The 14,961-nt window shown below is 36.3% G+C and overlaps 2 protein-coding genes across 2 annotated transcripts; both read right to left on the reverse strand.

Annotated features, from left to right (window-relative positions):
• Positions 1-10,103: 10,103 nt before the first annotated feature.
• On the reverse strand, positions 10,104-11,425 carry LOC109239984 (uncharacterized mitochondrial protein AtMg00810-like). The gene is made up of 4 exons (XM_019406601.1): positions 11,255-11,425; positions 10,781-10,968; positions 10,393-10,670; positions 10,104-10,318 (listed from the first exon to the last, which is right to left on the reverse strand). The coding sequence occupies exons 1-4, from the start codon at positions 11,423-11,425 to the stop codon at positions 10,104-10,106; spliced, it is 852 nt and encodes a 283-aa protein (XP_019262146.1).
• A 201-nt stretch (positions 11,426-11,626) lies between these two features.
• LOC109239985 lies at positions 11,627-14,651 on the reverse strand. The gene is made up of 4 exons (XM_019406602.1): positions 14,416-14,651; positions 14,061-14,292; positions 12,626-13,978; positions 11,627-12,184 (listed from the first exon to the last, which is right to left on the reverse strand). Exons 1-4 carry the CDS (start codon positions 14,649-14,651, stop codon positions 11,627-11,629), a joined length of 2,379 nt encoding a protein of 792 aa, XP_019262147.1.
• Between the last annotated feature and the right edge of the window lie 310 nt (positions 14,652-14,961).

The raw sequence follows: 14,961 nt of genomic DNA on the forward strand, positions 1-14,961 counted from the left end.
TTGGATCTGTTACTTGATGATTTGGAGTCTTTGTTATATCCATCTCAATCAAAACTCGCGCATAGGTAATTCGATCCAGCTGAGTAGTGCAATCATCAACGTACAATGGGATCCCTAATCTACTGCTAATTCTGCTTAGAGATCTAGCTCCCCAGCAATTCAAAGGGAGATTTGGAAATTTCACCCACACTGGAATGGTTTGCAGGATCTCCTTGCTGAAATCAAAATTCTCCGACCAGGCCTTGACAATCATCGGTTTATTACCTAGCATATGCAGACCGGAGTACAATACTTCATCCATATCCTCCATTGAATTGAACCTTACAACGAAATATCCCTCATTATGATAGTAGACCTTAGGTTTAGCAGTAAAATTCCATTCCGCCGCGATGAATCGCTCCATAGCTCCAATTGTTGGTGTAATTCCAACTACATAGAGAATTAAAGCTTGCTTCCATTTCCTTGTCTCTTCTTCCACTTATTCTTTACATAATTCCACAATTACTTCTTCATTTTTGATAGTCGGCGCAATGAAATTTAGATCCATACCTTTTGACGCCAATTTGTTCCCTGCAAACAAGTTTGTCCAATTCTTCTGGTTCGTCACTTTAGTTACAGCTGGTACTTCGTTTTTGTTGTTATCAGCTTCCGATTTACTCTCATTTTTTCCTTTATCATCACCAGCTTCTACCGAATTCTCACGATCTCCCCTACTTGCTGAGTTCGATTACTGTTGGCATGTATGTCATTTTTCCCCTGGTTAGATCCTCCAATTCGTACTTGAGCAACAGAATTTACTTTCGCATTCTCAATCATCACTACAGGACTCGTTGCATGCAGTGTTTTCAGAGCTTCCTTCATGGCTGATAATGGCGGCCACCGTTCCATTGGATCTATCACTGCATCCACCACCTCAGCTCTCCGTATCTCTGCAACTTGTGGATTACCAGCTTCCATGATGTTTCCAATCGGAATTGCCGTTGCAAGTTTCCTAGGTCTTCCCCTCCCCATTGTTGATCAGCGTATGTTAGCAAGAACACGCTTATCATGCGCTGAGAGAGAACTTTTTCTCCTCCCTCTATCTTAGTTCCTTTTTGATTCAGTTATGTAGTAGTGGAGTAAACTTTCAGACTATAGTATTATTTTAGATGCTCATGACTGGTGACGCCCCGATGTCGGACTGTGTTGGTTTTTATTTTCGCAAATTATACTGTTAAATGCTTATTTTGGGATTTTATTTCTGATTAAAGACCTAGTAGTTATTATTTTAATTGCTTAAAGTGAAATTGGAAGTGTGTCGGCTGGCCTTGTCTTCACGAGAGGCGCCATCACGACCGAGTTGGGTTTAGGGTCGTGACAGCTTCGCGTTAGCGAAGCAACTCTCACGAACGCGAATTGCAACCTAGGCAGGGGAGGGGATTGTTCATCACAAATGCGAAGCCATGGTCGCGAACGCGGAGCATTGGGGGGCTGCTCTTTGCGAACGCCCGGCATCAAGCGAACGCGTAGAGTAAAATGGAGGTGGGTTGGGGAATCTTTGAGTTGTTCTTCGCGAGCGCGGTCCAAGGCCCGCGAATGCAATGGTCAGGAGGGAAAGACCATCGCGAACGCGAACAACTCTTCGCGAACGCGAAGGCCATTCTGGCCGCAGTGCATTGCGAACGCGACAGGTCTCTCGCGAACGTGAAGAAGACCTGTCTAGTCTTTTAAAAACAGAACCAGAATAGGGATTCTTTGAAAAACTCATAACTCTTTCATAGAAACTCGACCTAGGAGCGATTTTGAAGAGGGATTTCAACACTAATTCATAGGTTCGTATTCTTCAACTCTTTTCCTTCAATTTCCATCAACACCCATTAGATTTTTAGCCCTAAATCTTGTTCTTTCATGGTAGAATTAGCGATTTTAGGAAGAATTGGAATTTTGCAAATTTGGGAATTTAGCCTCGATTTGGGGTCGGATTCTGAAACTAATTACATATTTGGGCTCGTGGGTGAATGGGTGAACGGGTTTTGGTCCAAACCTCGAGTTTTAACCAAACGGGCCCGGGGCCGATTTTTAACTTTTTGGGGAATTGTTGGGAAACTTGTAGTTATGCATTGTAATTGATTTCTTTAGACAATTGATATTATTAAGTTAATTATGATTAGATACGAGTGGTTCGGAGGTGGAAACTAAGGGAAAAAAGGTGATTGAGGCTTGAGTTCGGCCGTTGAATCGAGGTAAGTGTTGTGACTAACCTTAGCTTGAGGGATTAGGTATTGTTGCCTTATTTGTTATGTGTTTAGTTGTTGAGTACGACGTATAGGTGAGGTGACGAGTATCTATACGTTGTTGTCAGGTCATAGCATGCGAGCGAATTTTATACTTGTGATTGTTGTCTTCTTTATTCGTACTGTTCATGCTTAAACTGGTTACTCTTCATGTTAAACAAATCTTATCATGTTTTTCCTGGTATTGGATATTGGTTGAGTATTGACTCAAGTTGAGATTTATATTCTGAAGTTAAATGTTAAAACGAGGTTGGTTATTAATAATTCCCTTGCTGGTTGTTATTGTTCTGTTTGTTTGAGTGAAGATCGTAAAGCACGACAGGTGATGTCGTGCAATGCATTGTGAGTGAGTGTTAATGCATGAAGGGTGATGTCGTGCCGTATTCTGAGAGTGTTAATGCACGAAGGGTGATGTCGTGCCATGTTATGAGAGAGTTAATACACGAAGGGTGATGCCGTGCCATTTCTGTTGTTTCTTATGGTAAGGACGAGAGTAAAAGCACGAAGGGTGATGTCGTGCACTGGTTTGCTATATTATTACTTCGTTGGTGTAAAAGCAAGTTATTTACTGTGTTTCTTTACTATTCTATTTCAGGATTTGATGTTCCCCTCAGCATGTTTTCCCCCTTCCCATTATTATCTGTTTAGCTTCCAATTGTTGTTATTTTCTCGTATATGATTTAACTACAAAGGTTCATGTTATTGTCGTGTCCTAGCTTCGTCATTACTTCACCGAGGATAGGCTCGGCACTTACCAGTACATGGAGTCGGTTGTACTGATACTGCAGTCTGTACTTTCTGTGCAGATCTCGGTATCGGATCTCGTTGATCGGAGTTAGATTGCTGCCTTCAGTCCATCAGGAGACCCAAGGTAGATCTGCGGCGTTCGCAGACCCTGGAGTCCCCTTCCATTTATCTTAGTTTTCCCTATTTTCTTTCATTTCGAGAACATATGTATTTCTTCAAACCAGTATTTGTAGTAACTCTTAGACGTTTGTGGATTGTGGCACCAGATCTTTGGGTAGTCGTGTATTAGTGTTTAAACTGTTATAAAATTTCTGCACTTCTTACCTGTTTTAGTTTAAATTATTGTTAATTACTGTTTTGGTTAGTGATTAGCGTGTTAGATCTTTATCTGTTGGCTTACCTAGCATTCTAAAAGTTAGGCTCCATCCCGATCCCGGTGGTGGGAAATTCGGGTCGTGACACTGCATCTCGCACTCTACCTCCGCCCCTGATTGTTGCATCTAATTGATTGAACATCAGAGGGGTGTACATGAAACCGACATTTGAGGAGACTTGCTGATAAATGTAGGAAGATCTTATGGCACTGAGATGATTATTTCTCTAATTTTTTGTTTTGTGTCGCTCGTAAAAATACCACGGGGCATTTGCATCTATACCCAGTTTTCGGGCCACCTTTTAACTTATACTCACTTTGTAAAAAAATGCAAGCGTACCTAATTTTCGCGTAACTTCAGACATACGAGCCTGAAGTAGCAAATGCAATCACGCAAATTTCAGCTCATAGTGCAATGACGAACTCCGGTTCAATAAAACTACAACATGTTTTGGCTAAAGTTTTTGTTTTGTAATTTCTGAAGCTAAAGTTTGTTTGTAATTGCTGAAGCAATCTAGGAGCTGAAATTTGTTTTGTAATTGCTAAACTTCAGCATTCTAGGAGCTGAAGTTTGTTTTGTATTTGATGAACTTCATCATTCTAGGAGCTGAAGTTTGTTTTGTATTTGCTAAACTTCAGCATTCTAGGAGCTAAAGTTTTTGTTTATATTCGCTGAACTTCAACATTCTAGGAGCTGAAATTTGTTTTGTATTTGCTAAACTTCAGTATTCTAGGAGCTGAAGTTTTTGTTTATATTTGCTGAACTTCAACATTCTAGGAGCTGAAGTTTGTTTTGGTTTTGCTAAACTTCAGCATTCTAGGAGCTGAAGTTTTTATTTATATTTGCTGAACTTCAGCATTCTTAGGAGCTCTTACAAAATTAAATTGCCGCAGCGAAGGAGAAGAAGACAAAAAATCTTAGGATTACTGTCATTAGACTCCCTTATGGATTTTGGGTTGACATAATCTTGAAGTAATATAAGAAATATTATCAGAAGTCTAACATACATAAATTATGAGATATCTGGCTTAGTTTTAGGATTGAGTCCTATTGTGGGAGGCGTGCAAAATATTGAGACTTCTATTACAGCACCTTTGTCGAAGGAGAAGAAGAAAACGAAGGAGGAGAAAGAGGAGGAGAAAGAGGCCTGAAGTTGTTTAGAAAGTGGGTACAAGTTAAAACTTTTTTAAAAAGTGGACATAGGTTAAATGAGGGCGACCAAATAGGACGCCCCGTGCAATTTTTACAACTGCTACCGACATTTAATTGGGCTTTTCTATTGTTTCATCTAAGAGAAATTTTCACAAACCACTATTGTTTAGTGGTTATTAGCTAGTTGTAGCTACCATTTACTATATTACTTCCTATAGCTATGTTTTCAGATTTTTTAGAGTGTATTCGATGTATTTAAGCTATTGTATTCATGAATACAGTAGCATTTCTCAGTGTGAAACAGGGGATTACAGCTAGATAGATTATTGTATTCGACTGTATTCACGGCGTGAAACAGGGGATTACAGCTAGACATATTATTGTATTCGACTGTATTCAAGATATGTATGTAAATACAGTAACGCAAATAGCGCAACTCATGGTCTATTCAGCTGTTTTTAAACGGAAAGTGAATCAATTAACATAGTAGACTCTTAATATAACCCAAACTCAATTATAACACACAAAATTTGTATTTCTAGTTATAAAAAAGATTCTCAATCTAAAAATACCCCAAAACTATAGCAATCTTCAGAGAAATTATATAATTACATTGAATACAGTTAAATACATAAAAGTACATTGAACACATGAAGTATAGCGGATCATCTATAGTGCAAAAACATATGAATACATACTGTAGATACATTTACATATATATATATGTGTGTATATATATATATATATATATATATATATATATATATATATATATATATTTATATCTGAATACATAAAATATATTAATTAAAAAAAACATATGAATACATTCATGGAATATAGCGAGACAGTGAATACAATAAAATACATGGAATACAGCGGGATACATTGAAATATAATGAAGAAAAAAAAAGACAATGAATACAATGAAATACATAGAATACAGCGAGATATATTGAAATACAATGAAAAAAAAGGTAACAGACTTTTCAAGTTGCTCAGCCCCAAACTCCGTCGTCTTTGTTCAAGAACAACCCTAATGTCGGCTCGTCAAGAGGGCCACAATTCTGACTCGAAACTCTCAAAATTTGGCGCAAAAACGAAAGAAATTCCTTATTTTAAATAGCAGACTGTCTTCTTTTGTTAGTAATTGCAAATTTGGTAGATGAAGGAAAACAACAATGGAGGTGGTGAGAGGCAAGAATTGCAGTGGCCATGTCCAGATTGAGAAGTCAAAAAGCCAATTTACCTTGTCAATTTGGGACCATAAGAAAAAACCTCCACTTATTCGAGACACAGGCAACACAAGTGTATCATCTATCAAAAGTTCGATAGCTAATAATTCAATTATTGTCCAGATACCAAGCCAGAGGACACTGGATTCCGAACAAAAAGTACGAAGAAACATTCTGAACCAAACTATTAGAACTCCAACAAAATCCAAAACTGAATCGATCAGGAAGTAGTATTCCACTGACAATGAAAATTTTGCGAGACAATAGAGATGAATTAGTGAAGAATAGTAGTTGTATTCATGGAGAAAGACTGACGTTGAGAGAGAGGGTGGAGAAAAATGTGAAGAATGAGAGAAAAAATAATACAAAGAGTATTTTATGGCTTAAGAGTAGGAGGTAACCATAAATAGATATTTGGCTATAAAAATCAAAAGGTAGCTATGGAATATAATTTTTTAAAAGGGTGTTTATTTAAAATAAATAAGGTATCAACCTTTGCTATAGGAGGTAAAAATTTGTTCATCTAATTGAAGGAAAGGGAGTGCCCGAAATTTTATATTTTCTTATCATTTCTTGTTCCAATTTTCTTGGTTTTCGGAGATAGTGAAGAGGATCAGGATCTCTGCTCTTGCATTGTTGCAATTAAGTATCTGAGAACAAACTCCAACTTTTCAATTAGCCCACGGTTTCTCTTGAAGCCCAAACAACCTTTTAAGGACAAAAACATGTAAAAATAGTATGGACTAGTCAGTTTTTGGATTGATAATTCAAAAATAGCTAGCGTTTGTAAAGTCATTGAAAAATAGTCACTATTTTGCTGCAACACGAAAAGTTCTAATATAATATACTGGAGATCGGTGCACCTGTGTATGAACTTCCAACATATTATGCTGGACCGATATGTTATACTGGAACTCCAGGATAATATGCTGGAAGTCCAGTATATTGTATTGGAATTCCAGTATATTATGCTGGAGTATTTTCTGGATTTTGAACAGTGTTTTCGTTCAGATTTATCTTTACATGAAAAGTGACTAATTTCGATTACTTTTGAAACTGTGAAAGTTTTTGAATGACCACTTGTAAATTTAGCTATTTTTGAATTTCTCCCCAAAAATATGGGAGAAAAAAAATCAGAAATAGCCATATTTATAACTAGTAATTAAAAAATAGCCACAATTTTAATAGTAATCGAAATTTAGCCACGTTTTTATGTAAAGATAAAATCTGAATAAAAACACATTCAAAAATTCGGAAAAATTCCAGCATAATGTGCTGGAATTTCATAATGTATTGGAGTTCCAACATAATATGATAAAAGTTTATATAAAAGAGCTCCATAATTCAGCATATTATTCTAGAACTTTCAGTGTGCTGGAGTTCCAACATGATATGCTGGAAGTTTATACGCATGAGCTCCAAAATCCAGCATATTATGCTAGAACTTTCCGTGTTTCAGCTAAAACAGTGGCTATTTTTTAATGACTTTGCAAATGCTGGCAATTTTTCAATTACCAGTTCGAAAATTGGCTAGTGTGTGCTATTTTCACTCGAAAGAAAAAAAGAGAAATATTGTAACCACTTAAAAATAATAGCCAACAAAATATGTATTTTTGGTATATATATGTACTATATACATATATGTATACTCCTTTTTTGGCTAGCGAAAGAAATTACTTTCGACTAACCGGTCAATTAAATATTTTGCCCAAAAAACTTCCCTTCACTACTTTCACTAGTGAAGGTCTTGGTACTACGAAGGGTAATTCTGTAAATATTATCTACTTTATGAGTAAATTGGTATGCTCTTTTTGTTCCTTCCCATAAAGACGCGTGTACAATGTAATTTTAAGTTATCAGAACCTAAACGTTTTCTTCTTCCTCATCAACATTGATCTCTTTCTCCCACTCTACTTCCTTTCCTTCTTCCTCATGCTCTCTTTATTTTTTTAGATTAATGGCCATTAATTAATCTGTTTTTCTGATATCATTATTGGTTTAATTTCCAACACACTTCAAATTTATTAAGTGAACCAGAACAATAGATACAGCTATAGACATTATTAAGTAATGGAGTAGTAGTATTGAATACCTTAATTAATTTATCACATGTTAGAAATTTTGTTATTTGGGTTTTGATGACACATTTAACTTGCATAAGTGGAATTTCATTTTAAAATTAGTTGGATGAGTTTTCCTTTTTACAGATAAATTTAATCCATCGGACGAACACATACAAAATTTAAATTGTAGCCTCATAAAAGGCCATTTGTGCAAATGCCCGATACCGAAATTCGAAAATAGCCAGATTCATAAGTAGTAATTGAAAAATAGTCACAATTTTAAAATTAATCGAAATTTTGGTCACTTTTCATTTAAAGATAAAATTGAACGAAAACACTGTTCAAATTCCGAAAAATATTCTAGCATAATATACTGGACTTCCAGCATAATATACTGGAGTTCCAGCATAATATACTGGTATGCTGGAATTCATACACATGTGCTCCAATTTCCAGTATATTATGCTGGAACTTTCCGTGTTTGAAGTTCTAGCATAATATGCTGGAAGTTCATACACAGGTGTACCAATCTCTAGTATATTATGCTGAAACTTTTCGTGTTGCAGCAAAATGGTGGCTATTTTTAATGACTTTGCAAACGCTACTATTTTTCAATTACCAATATGTAAACTGGCTAGCCCGTGCTATTTTCACTTAATAGCAAAACAAGTCCATAAAAATGAAAATAGGAATAATGACATGATTCATCCCTATGTAAGATAATTGGCCCAATTAGAGCCCGTTTGGCTTAGCTGGTTTAGAGTAGCTGATAAGCATAGGTGCTGAAAAGCACTTTTAAGTGCTGAAGCTGATTTAAAAAATAAGCAATTACGTGTTTGGATAAAAGTGTTGAAATTAATAATAAGCAGCTAAAAAATTGGGTATACAAAGAGTTTTGTTTTAAAAAGAAGTATTTTTGGGATAGAATAGTAAATATTTTGGTCAAACCTAAAGTGCTTATAAGCTGAAATTTGATAAGCTGGGGGAGACCAACTTATGGCTTTTGGCTTATTTTTGGCTTATAAGCACTTAACTTATAAGCATTTTTAATTTTACCAAACGCGTAGATAAGCCAAAAAATGCTTATAAGCCAATTTGACCAGCTTATAAGCTTAGCCAAACACCCTCTTAATACCTCCTTTTATTATTCGTATAAGTTCTACTTCTATATACGACCTTCAAGTGTGTATTTCAGTTTCAAAATTGGGAAAATGACATTGTATATACGACCTTCAAGTGTGTATTATATATACAAAAAACTATACAAATTGTATAGTTTCTGACTTTGGCTAAAAGTGAAAAAAAAACCTTTAAAATTCTTTAATGTATTTTCAAATTTTGACTTGCCTCATTTGACTCTTTAATTCACATGTAAAACTCATACTTAAATCATTAGTACATCTAATAATCTACTGTGAATATTCGCATAGTAATTAATAGTCAAAAAAAGGGTAGGCCGGTGCACAAGGCATCTCGCGTTCATATAGGATCCGGAAAAGTTAGTAGCGACTTAACTATAAATTATCAAAAAACAAAAAAGAAAATTAATAAAAGAATAATTTAATTTAATGTAACACGATCAAACCTCCTCAAGCATATTTAAGTTCCGACACTTGAACCATGCTATTGTGAAAATGGGTAGAATGCTAATCACGAACTCTACATATTTGAGTTATGACATACTAACCGTAAATTTGAAATCTTAGATTCGACTATCTTACATATTACATCCTATCCGAAGATAATAAAGCAACTACATCCGTAACACTGACGTAAAAATAAACTAAAATTTTTTACATAAATTTACTAGAAATTGTACATAAATAAAATAGAAATTGTACAAAAATGACGCTTTGAAATTCAAAATAAAACTAAAGGAGAAAAAGAGAGAGATAATTCAAAATTATTTTTTGAAATTTCAATGTCTATATATGTTAACCAGCAAAATCAGAAGGGATGAAGGTTTTCATCAATGGAGGATAGGGTTCGAGAATGTTCTCTTTAGAGAGAACTCAGACCAACAGAAAATGAAAATGAAAATAGGTCGGTCAACCCATTTTAGTTGGGCCTCCTCCTTTATATACAATATTCGGATCCAGTTCATTACAACATCAGTCGACTAAGCTAAAATAAAGGGAGAAGCTATTCTATTTTCTGAACAAAAGAATGCTATACGTATAAATATACATTGGGCTTGTAAGTGTCACATTTTCAACTTTGGGCCTGAAGCCAAATATGCAGATAGCCCAACACCTCCGTTCAAGTTGAAGGGGATAGCACCTTCAACTTGCCCAGGAAAGAATGATGAAGAGCACCAGGTAAAGGCTTGGTAAACACATCATCAAGTTGTTGATCAGTGGGAACGTGTTGAAGCTGAATCAATCCTTCAAGCAACTTATTCCGAATGAAATGACAATCCACCTCGATGTGTTTAGTACGCTCGTGAAATACAGGATTCTTGGCAATATGAATGGCTGCCAAATTGTCACAAAAAACAGGAATAGGAGATGAAACAGGAACATAAATATCATGCAATAATCTGGATAACAAGTTAATTCAGCCACGACTTTGCTCATAGCACGATATTCTGCTTCAGCCGAAGACAAAGAAACCACTGGTTGCTTCTTAGACTTCCATCCAATTAGACTATCACCAATGAAAATGCAGTAATCACTGATAGATTTGCGTGTATCTGGGTAGGCAACCCAATCACCGTCTGAGTAGGCATGTACAGACAAATCAGAGGGATCAGAATAGAACAGCCCAATATCAGCAGTACGCTTGAGGTATCTAAGTAGGTGAAGAGCAGCAGACATATGAGGAAGTCTAGGCATTTTCAAAAAGCAGCAGACATATGAGGAAGTCTAGGCATTTTCAAAAATTGACTTAGGTGTTGAAGCCCAAAAGAAATATTGGGTCTGGTGTGTGTAAGAAACAGCAGTTTACCAATAAGACTTCTATACTTTTCTGGGGTAGGAAGAACATCACCAACATCAGCATGGAGTTTATTATTCAACTCTAAAGGACTCACCACAGAACTCACATCAGAACAATTATATTCATGAAGCAAATCAGTCGACGAATTTCTTTTGATTAAGGAGAACACTCCCAGGCAGAGTGCTGACTTCAATACCCAAAAAATAATGCAAAGACCCCAAATCTTTAATCATGAATTCATTGTCTAGAAAATGTTTCAAGGAATCAATTTCATGCAAATCATCACCTGTGAGAATTATTTCATCAATATAGACTGTCAGGATGACTAGATAACTAGGAGACCCTTTTATGAATAAAGAATAATCATTGGGGGAATGATGATAACCTCTAGAACATAAGGCATGAGACAATTTAGCATACCATTGCCTTGAAGCTTTCCTTAAACCATAAAGGGACTTCCTAAGTCTACAAACCAAAGGAGCAGAAGTAGAAGAATTGGAAGGTGAAACAAAAAGACCCAGAGGTATCTTCATGTAGACATCTTCATCCAAATCACCATGAAGGAATGCATTGTTGACATCAAGTTGGAATAAAGACCATTTTTTCTTAACAGCAACAGCAATAAGACATTTCACAGTAGACATTTTCACTACAGGAGAAAAAGTTTCATTAAAGTCCACCCCCTCAACTTGGGTATCCCCTCTAATGACAAGCCTAGCTTTATATCATTCTACATTACCATCAGCCTTGTACTTGATCTTATAGACCCATTTGCACCCAATAGGCTTTTTACCATGTGGCAACTCAACAATATCATAAGTGTTATTTAGTTCTAAAGCTTCAAATTATTTCCTCATGGCATCTTGCCAGGCTGGTATTGGAGCTGCCTGGGAATATGTATAAGGTTCAAATTCTTTATGCTGAGTAACAGAACAAGAAAGAGATGAGGGAAGGTTATAAACATAATCCTTCAGATACGAGGGATGAGAAGGAACTCTACTGAATTTCCTTAAAGGTGGGGAAGAGGAAGAAGTTACAGCAGGAGAAGAGATAGGTATAGTGGTAGGGATGATATCAGGATTGATGGAAGTAGGAGAAGGGGGAACTTCAGGAACATGATCATGTAAAATGGGATCAGGAGAGTGAACAGAATGAACAGGACTAGTAACAAGGGTGAAATTTGGGCTAATAGGAGGAGATTGTGGTTGTGGTGTAACATCAGGAGTTTCAGGAGAAGAATCAATGTTAGTAACAGAAGGTGAAGGTTGTGATGCATTTGGTAAAAAGCATTCAGAAGAAACAGGAAAAGAAAAATTAGAAGAAAAAGGAAAATGGTGTTCATGAAACACCACATCTCTAGAAATGAAACATTGTTTAGTGTGCAAATTATACAACTTGTATCCCTTTTTAGAAAAAGGATAACCAAGGAGCATACAGGGAAATGCTCTAGGTTTAAATTTATCTCTTTGGGGAATTAGAACAGTTGCATAGCAAAGGCACCCAAAAATTCTAAGATGAGAGTAGCTTGGTGTTTTACCATACAGTAATTCATAAGGAGATTTATTGTTGAGTAATCTGGAAGGAAGTCTATTAATGATATAGGTAGCTGTTAATAGGCAATCCCCCCAAAATCTTATTGGAACTTTGGACCCAAATAGTAAGGCTCTAGAGGCTTCAAGTAATGTCCTATATTTTCTTTCCACCACACCATTTTGTTAAGGGGTGTGGGGGCAACTAGTCTGATGAATAATCCCACATTCAGAGAAGAAGGAAATAGCAGCAACTAGTTCTAATGCATTATCAGATCTAATGTTTTGTATTGTAATATGAAATTGAGTCTTTACCATAGCAACAAAAGCATTAAGCAAAGAAAATGCATTGCTCTTAGACCCCATTAGATGTGTCCAAGTACTTCTGAAGAAATCATCAACAATAGTGAGGAAGTACCTAGAACCGGAATAGTTAGGAGTATGATATGGTCCCCAAGTATCAACATGAATGAGTTGGAAGGGTTTGGAAGTGTGAATGGAACTTTCTGGGAATGGCAACCTAGTTTGCCTAGCCATAGGACAAATTGTACAAGGGAAGGACTGGTTAGAAGAAATAGTAGAGGAGATTTCAGATATACTCTTCATTCTAACAAAAGGAACATGAGCAAGTCTATTATGCCAAACAACATCCATTTTATTCATAGCAACTTTATTACAAATGGCAGAATCTTTATGTACAGAAGAAGAAGAGAAAGAACTAGAGTTACACAAAGATGAAAAGTTGCTGCTATTTGAAACATTTGTCAAAGGTTGCTGAAGTTGAGATGATTGTTCCCAAACAAACTTGTACAAGTCATTGTCCAGTTTACCAAGATCCAGAGGCTTCTTCAGAGAAGGGCCCTGTATAATACATGAGATTCTGGTAAACTGAACCATGCAGTCAAATGGTTCAGTAATTTTGTGCACAGAAATGACATTATGCTTAAATGAAGGTAGATAAAGGACATTGTGAAGGATAATGGACTTAGTTAAAGCAAAAGATCCCGTACAGGTAACTTTAACCTTGTATCCATTTGGAAGAGAAACAAGAAAATGAATAGGTAAGGGTGTGATGTTAATGAGATATTCTTTATTAGATGTCATATGGTCAGATGCACCTGAGTCTACTATCCAAGTTGAGGAGTCTGATTTACTCAGCAAAGAAGAACTAAAGCTATACACAACATTCTTAGGCAGTAAAGTACCAGCAAAGCTGGCAGAACTTAAAGTGTTGAGTGGAGGTCCAGAATAAGTAGTATGAGTTTGTTGAAGCAAGGATATCAATTGAGCATACTGCTGCTGGCTCAACCCATGTACCACAGATCCTTGATCAACCTGATTTTGAGTGGGATTTGACACAGAGTTGGTAAAAACATTCTGTGGAGAAGAGAAGTCAGATTCTACCACATTTGCAGCTGTCTTTCTGCTCTTGGTGAATTTAAAGCTTTGAGGAAATCCATTGAGTTTGTAGCACTTGTCAATCAAGTGCCCTAATTTCTTGCAATTCTTACAGAAGAGGCCAGACTTAGATTGATCAAACGATATCCTCTGATTATATTGTCTTTGTCGTGGTTGAGGTTGAGTGAATTTGATACTGTTGGAATTAGCATTGAAGGAAGCAGATTCAGGATGGAACTGAGGATTTTCTGACTTGCCTCTGTTTTTCATCTTGTAGAAGTATGTTATAGACACAATCAAGAGAAGGTAAGGGATGCATCATCAGTAGATTGCTTCTAACACCCACACAAACCTCATTTAACCCCATAAGAAACTGATTTACTTTGTCCTCTTCTCTTTCCTTTTGTAAGCCTTCTTTAGTAGCACAATTACAAGAATTGGCATGACTACTGTGTATAACCCCCAATTCATCGCATATTTTCTTTAGTTTGTTGAAATAAGAAGGAATGTCAAGAGATCCCTGGTATGTGGATGTTAGTTCTCTTTTTACTTCAAAGACCTTAGTTCCATTTACTGTCCCATATCTGTTATTAAGCTGTTTTCATATACTTTCAGCAGTATCTAAATACTGTATATTCTCAGCTATATCTGGTGAGAGTGAACTGGTCAGTCACGATATAACCATATTATTACAACGATCTCATTGCCTAAACTGAGGAGAATTCTCAGGAGGTTTAACACAGGTCCCATCAATAAAATCGATCTTATTTCTAGTAGACAATGAAACAATCATACTACGCTTCCAACCTCCAAACTCATTACCCGAGAATGGTACCGCAACAAGAGAAACTCCAGGTACATTAGAAGAGAGTAGAAATAACGGGGAAGAAGGTTCATATGTGTAAACTGGTGCAGAAGAGGGTTCAGGATTGAGACTACCCATATCAACCAAATGACATCAAACTACTAAGTGTTCAAATGAGATCAATTCAATATTTTCACACAATGAAGAAAACAAGCAGCTAGGGAACGAAAATACCAGACTTCTTCGCGACCTGAAGAAGTAAAGGCCTTTAGCAGCATAAACCCTAGGTCTGACAGAGAATCCTTAGGTTCTTCGATCACGTTTGGAGGTTCGAGAAAAAAGCCATAGAATCTCCAAATCAAAAGAACTCCATTGATATAGAAGAGAGAATCCACACCGAAACACCTCAAAATCTTCTCAAATCATTGAAAAACGCAAATTTTGACGA

The sequence above is a fragment of the Nicotiana attenuata genome, unplaced genomic scaffold (assembly GCF_001879085.1).
Source record: "Nicotiana attenuata strain UT unplaced genomic scaffold, NIATTr2, whole genome shotgun sequence".
Taxonomy (NCBI): Eukaryota; Viridiplantae; Streptophyta; class Magnoliopsida; order Solanales; family Solanaceae; genus Nicotiana; species Nicotiana attenuata.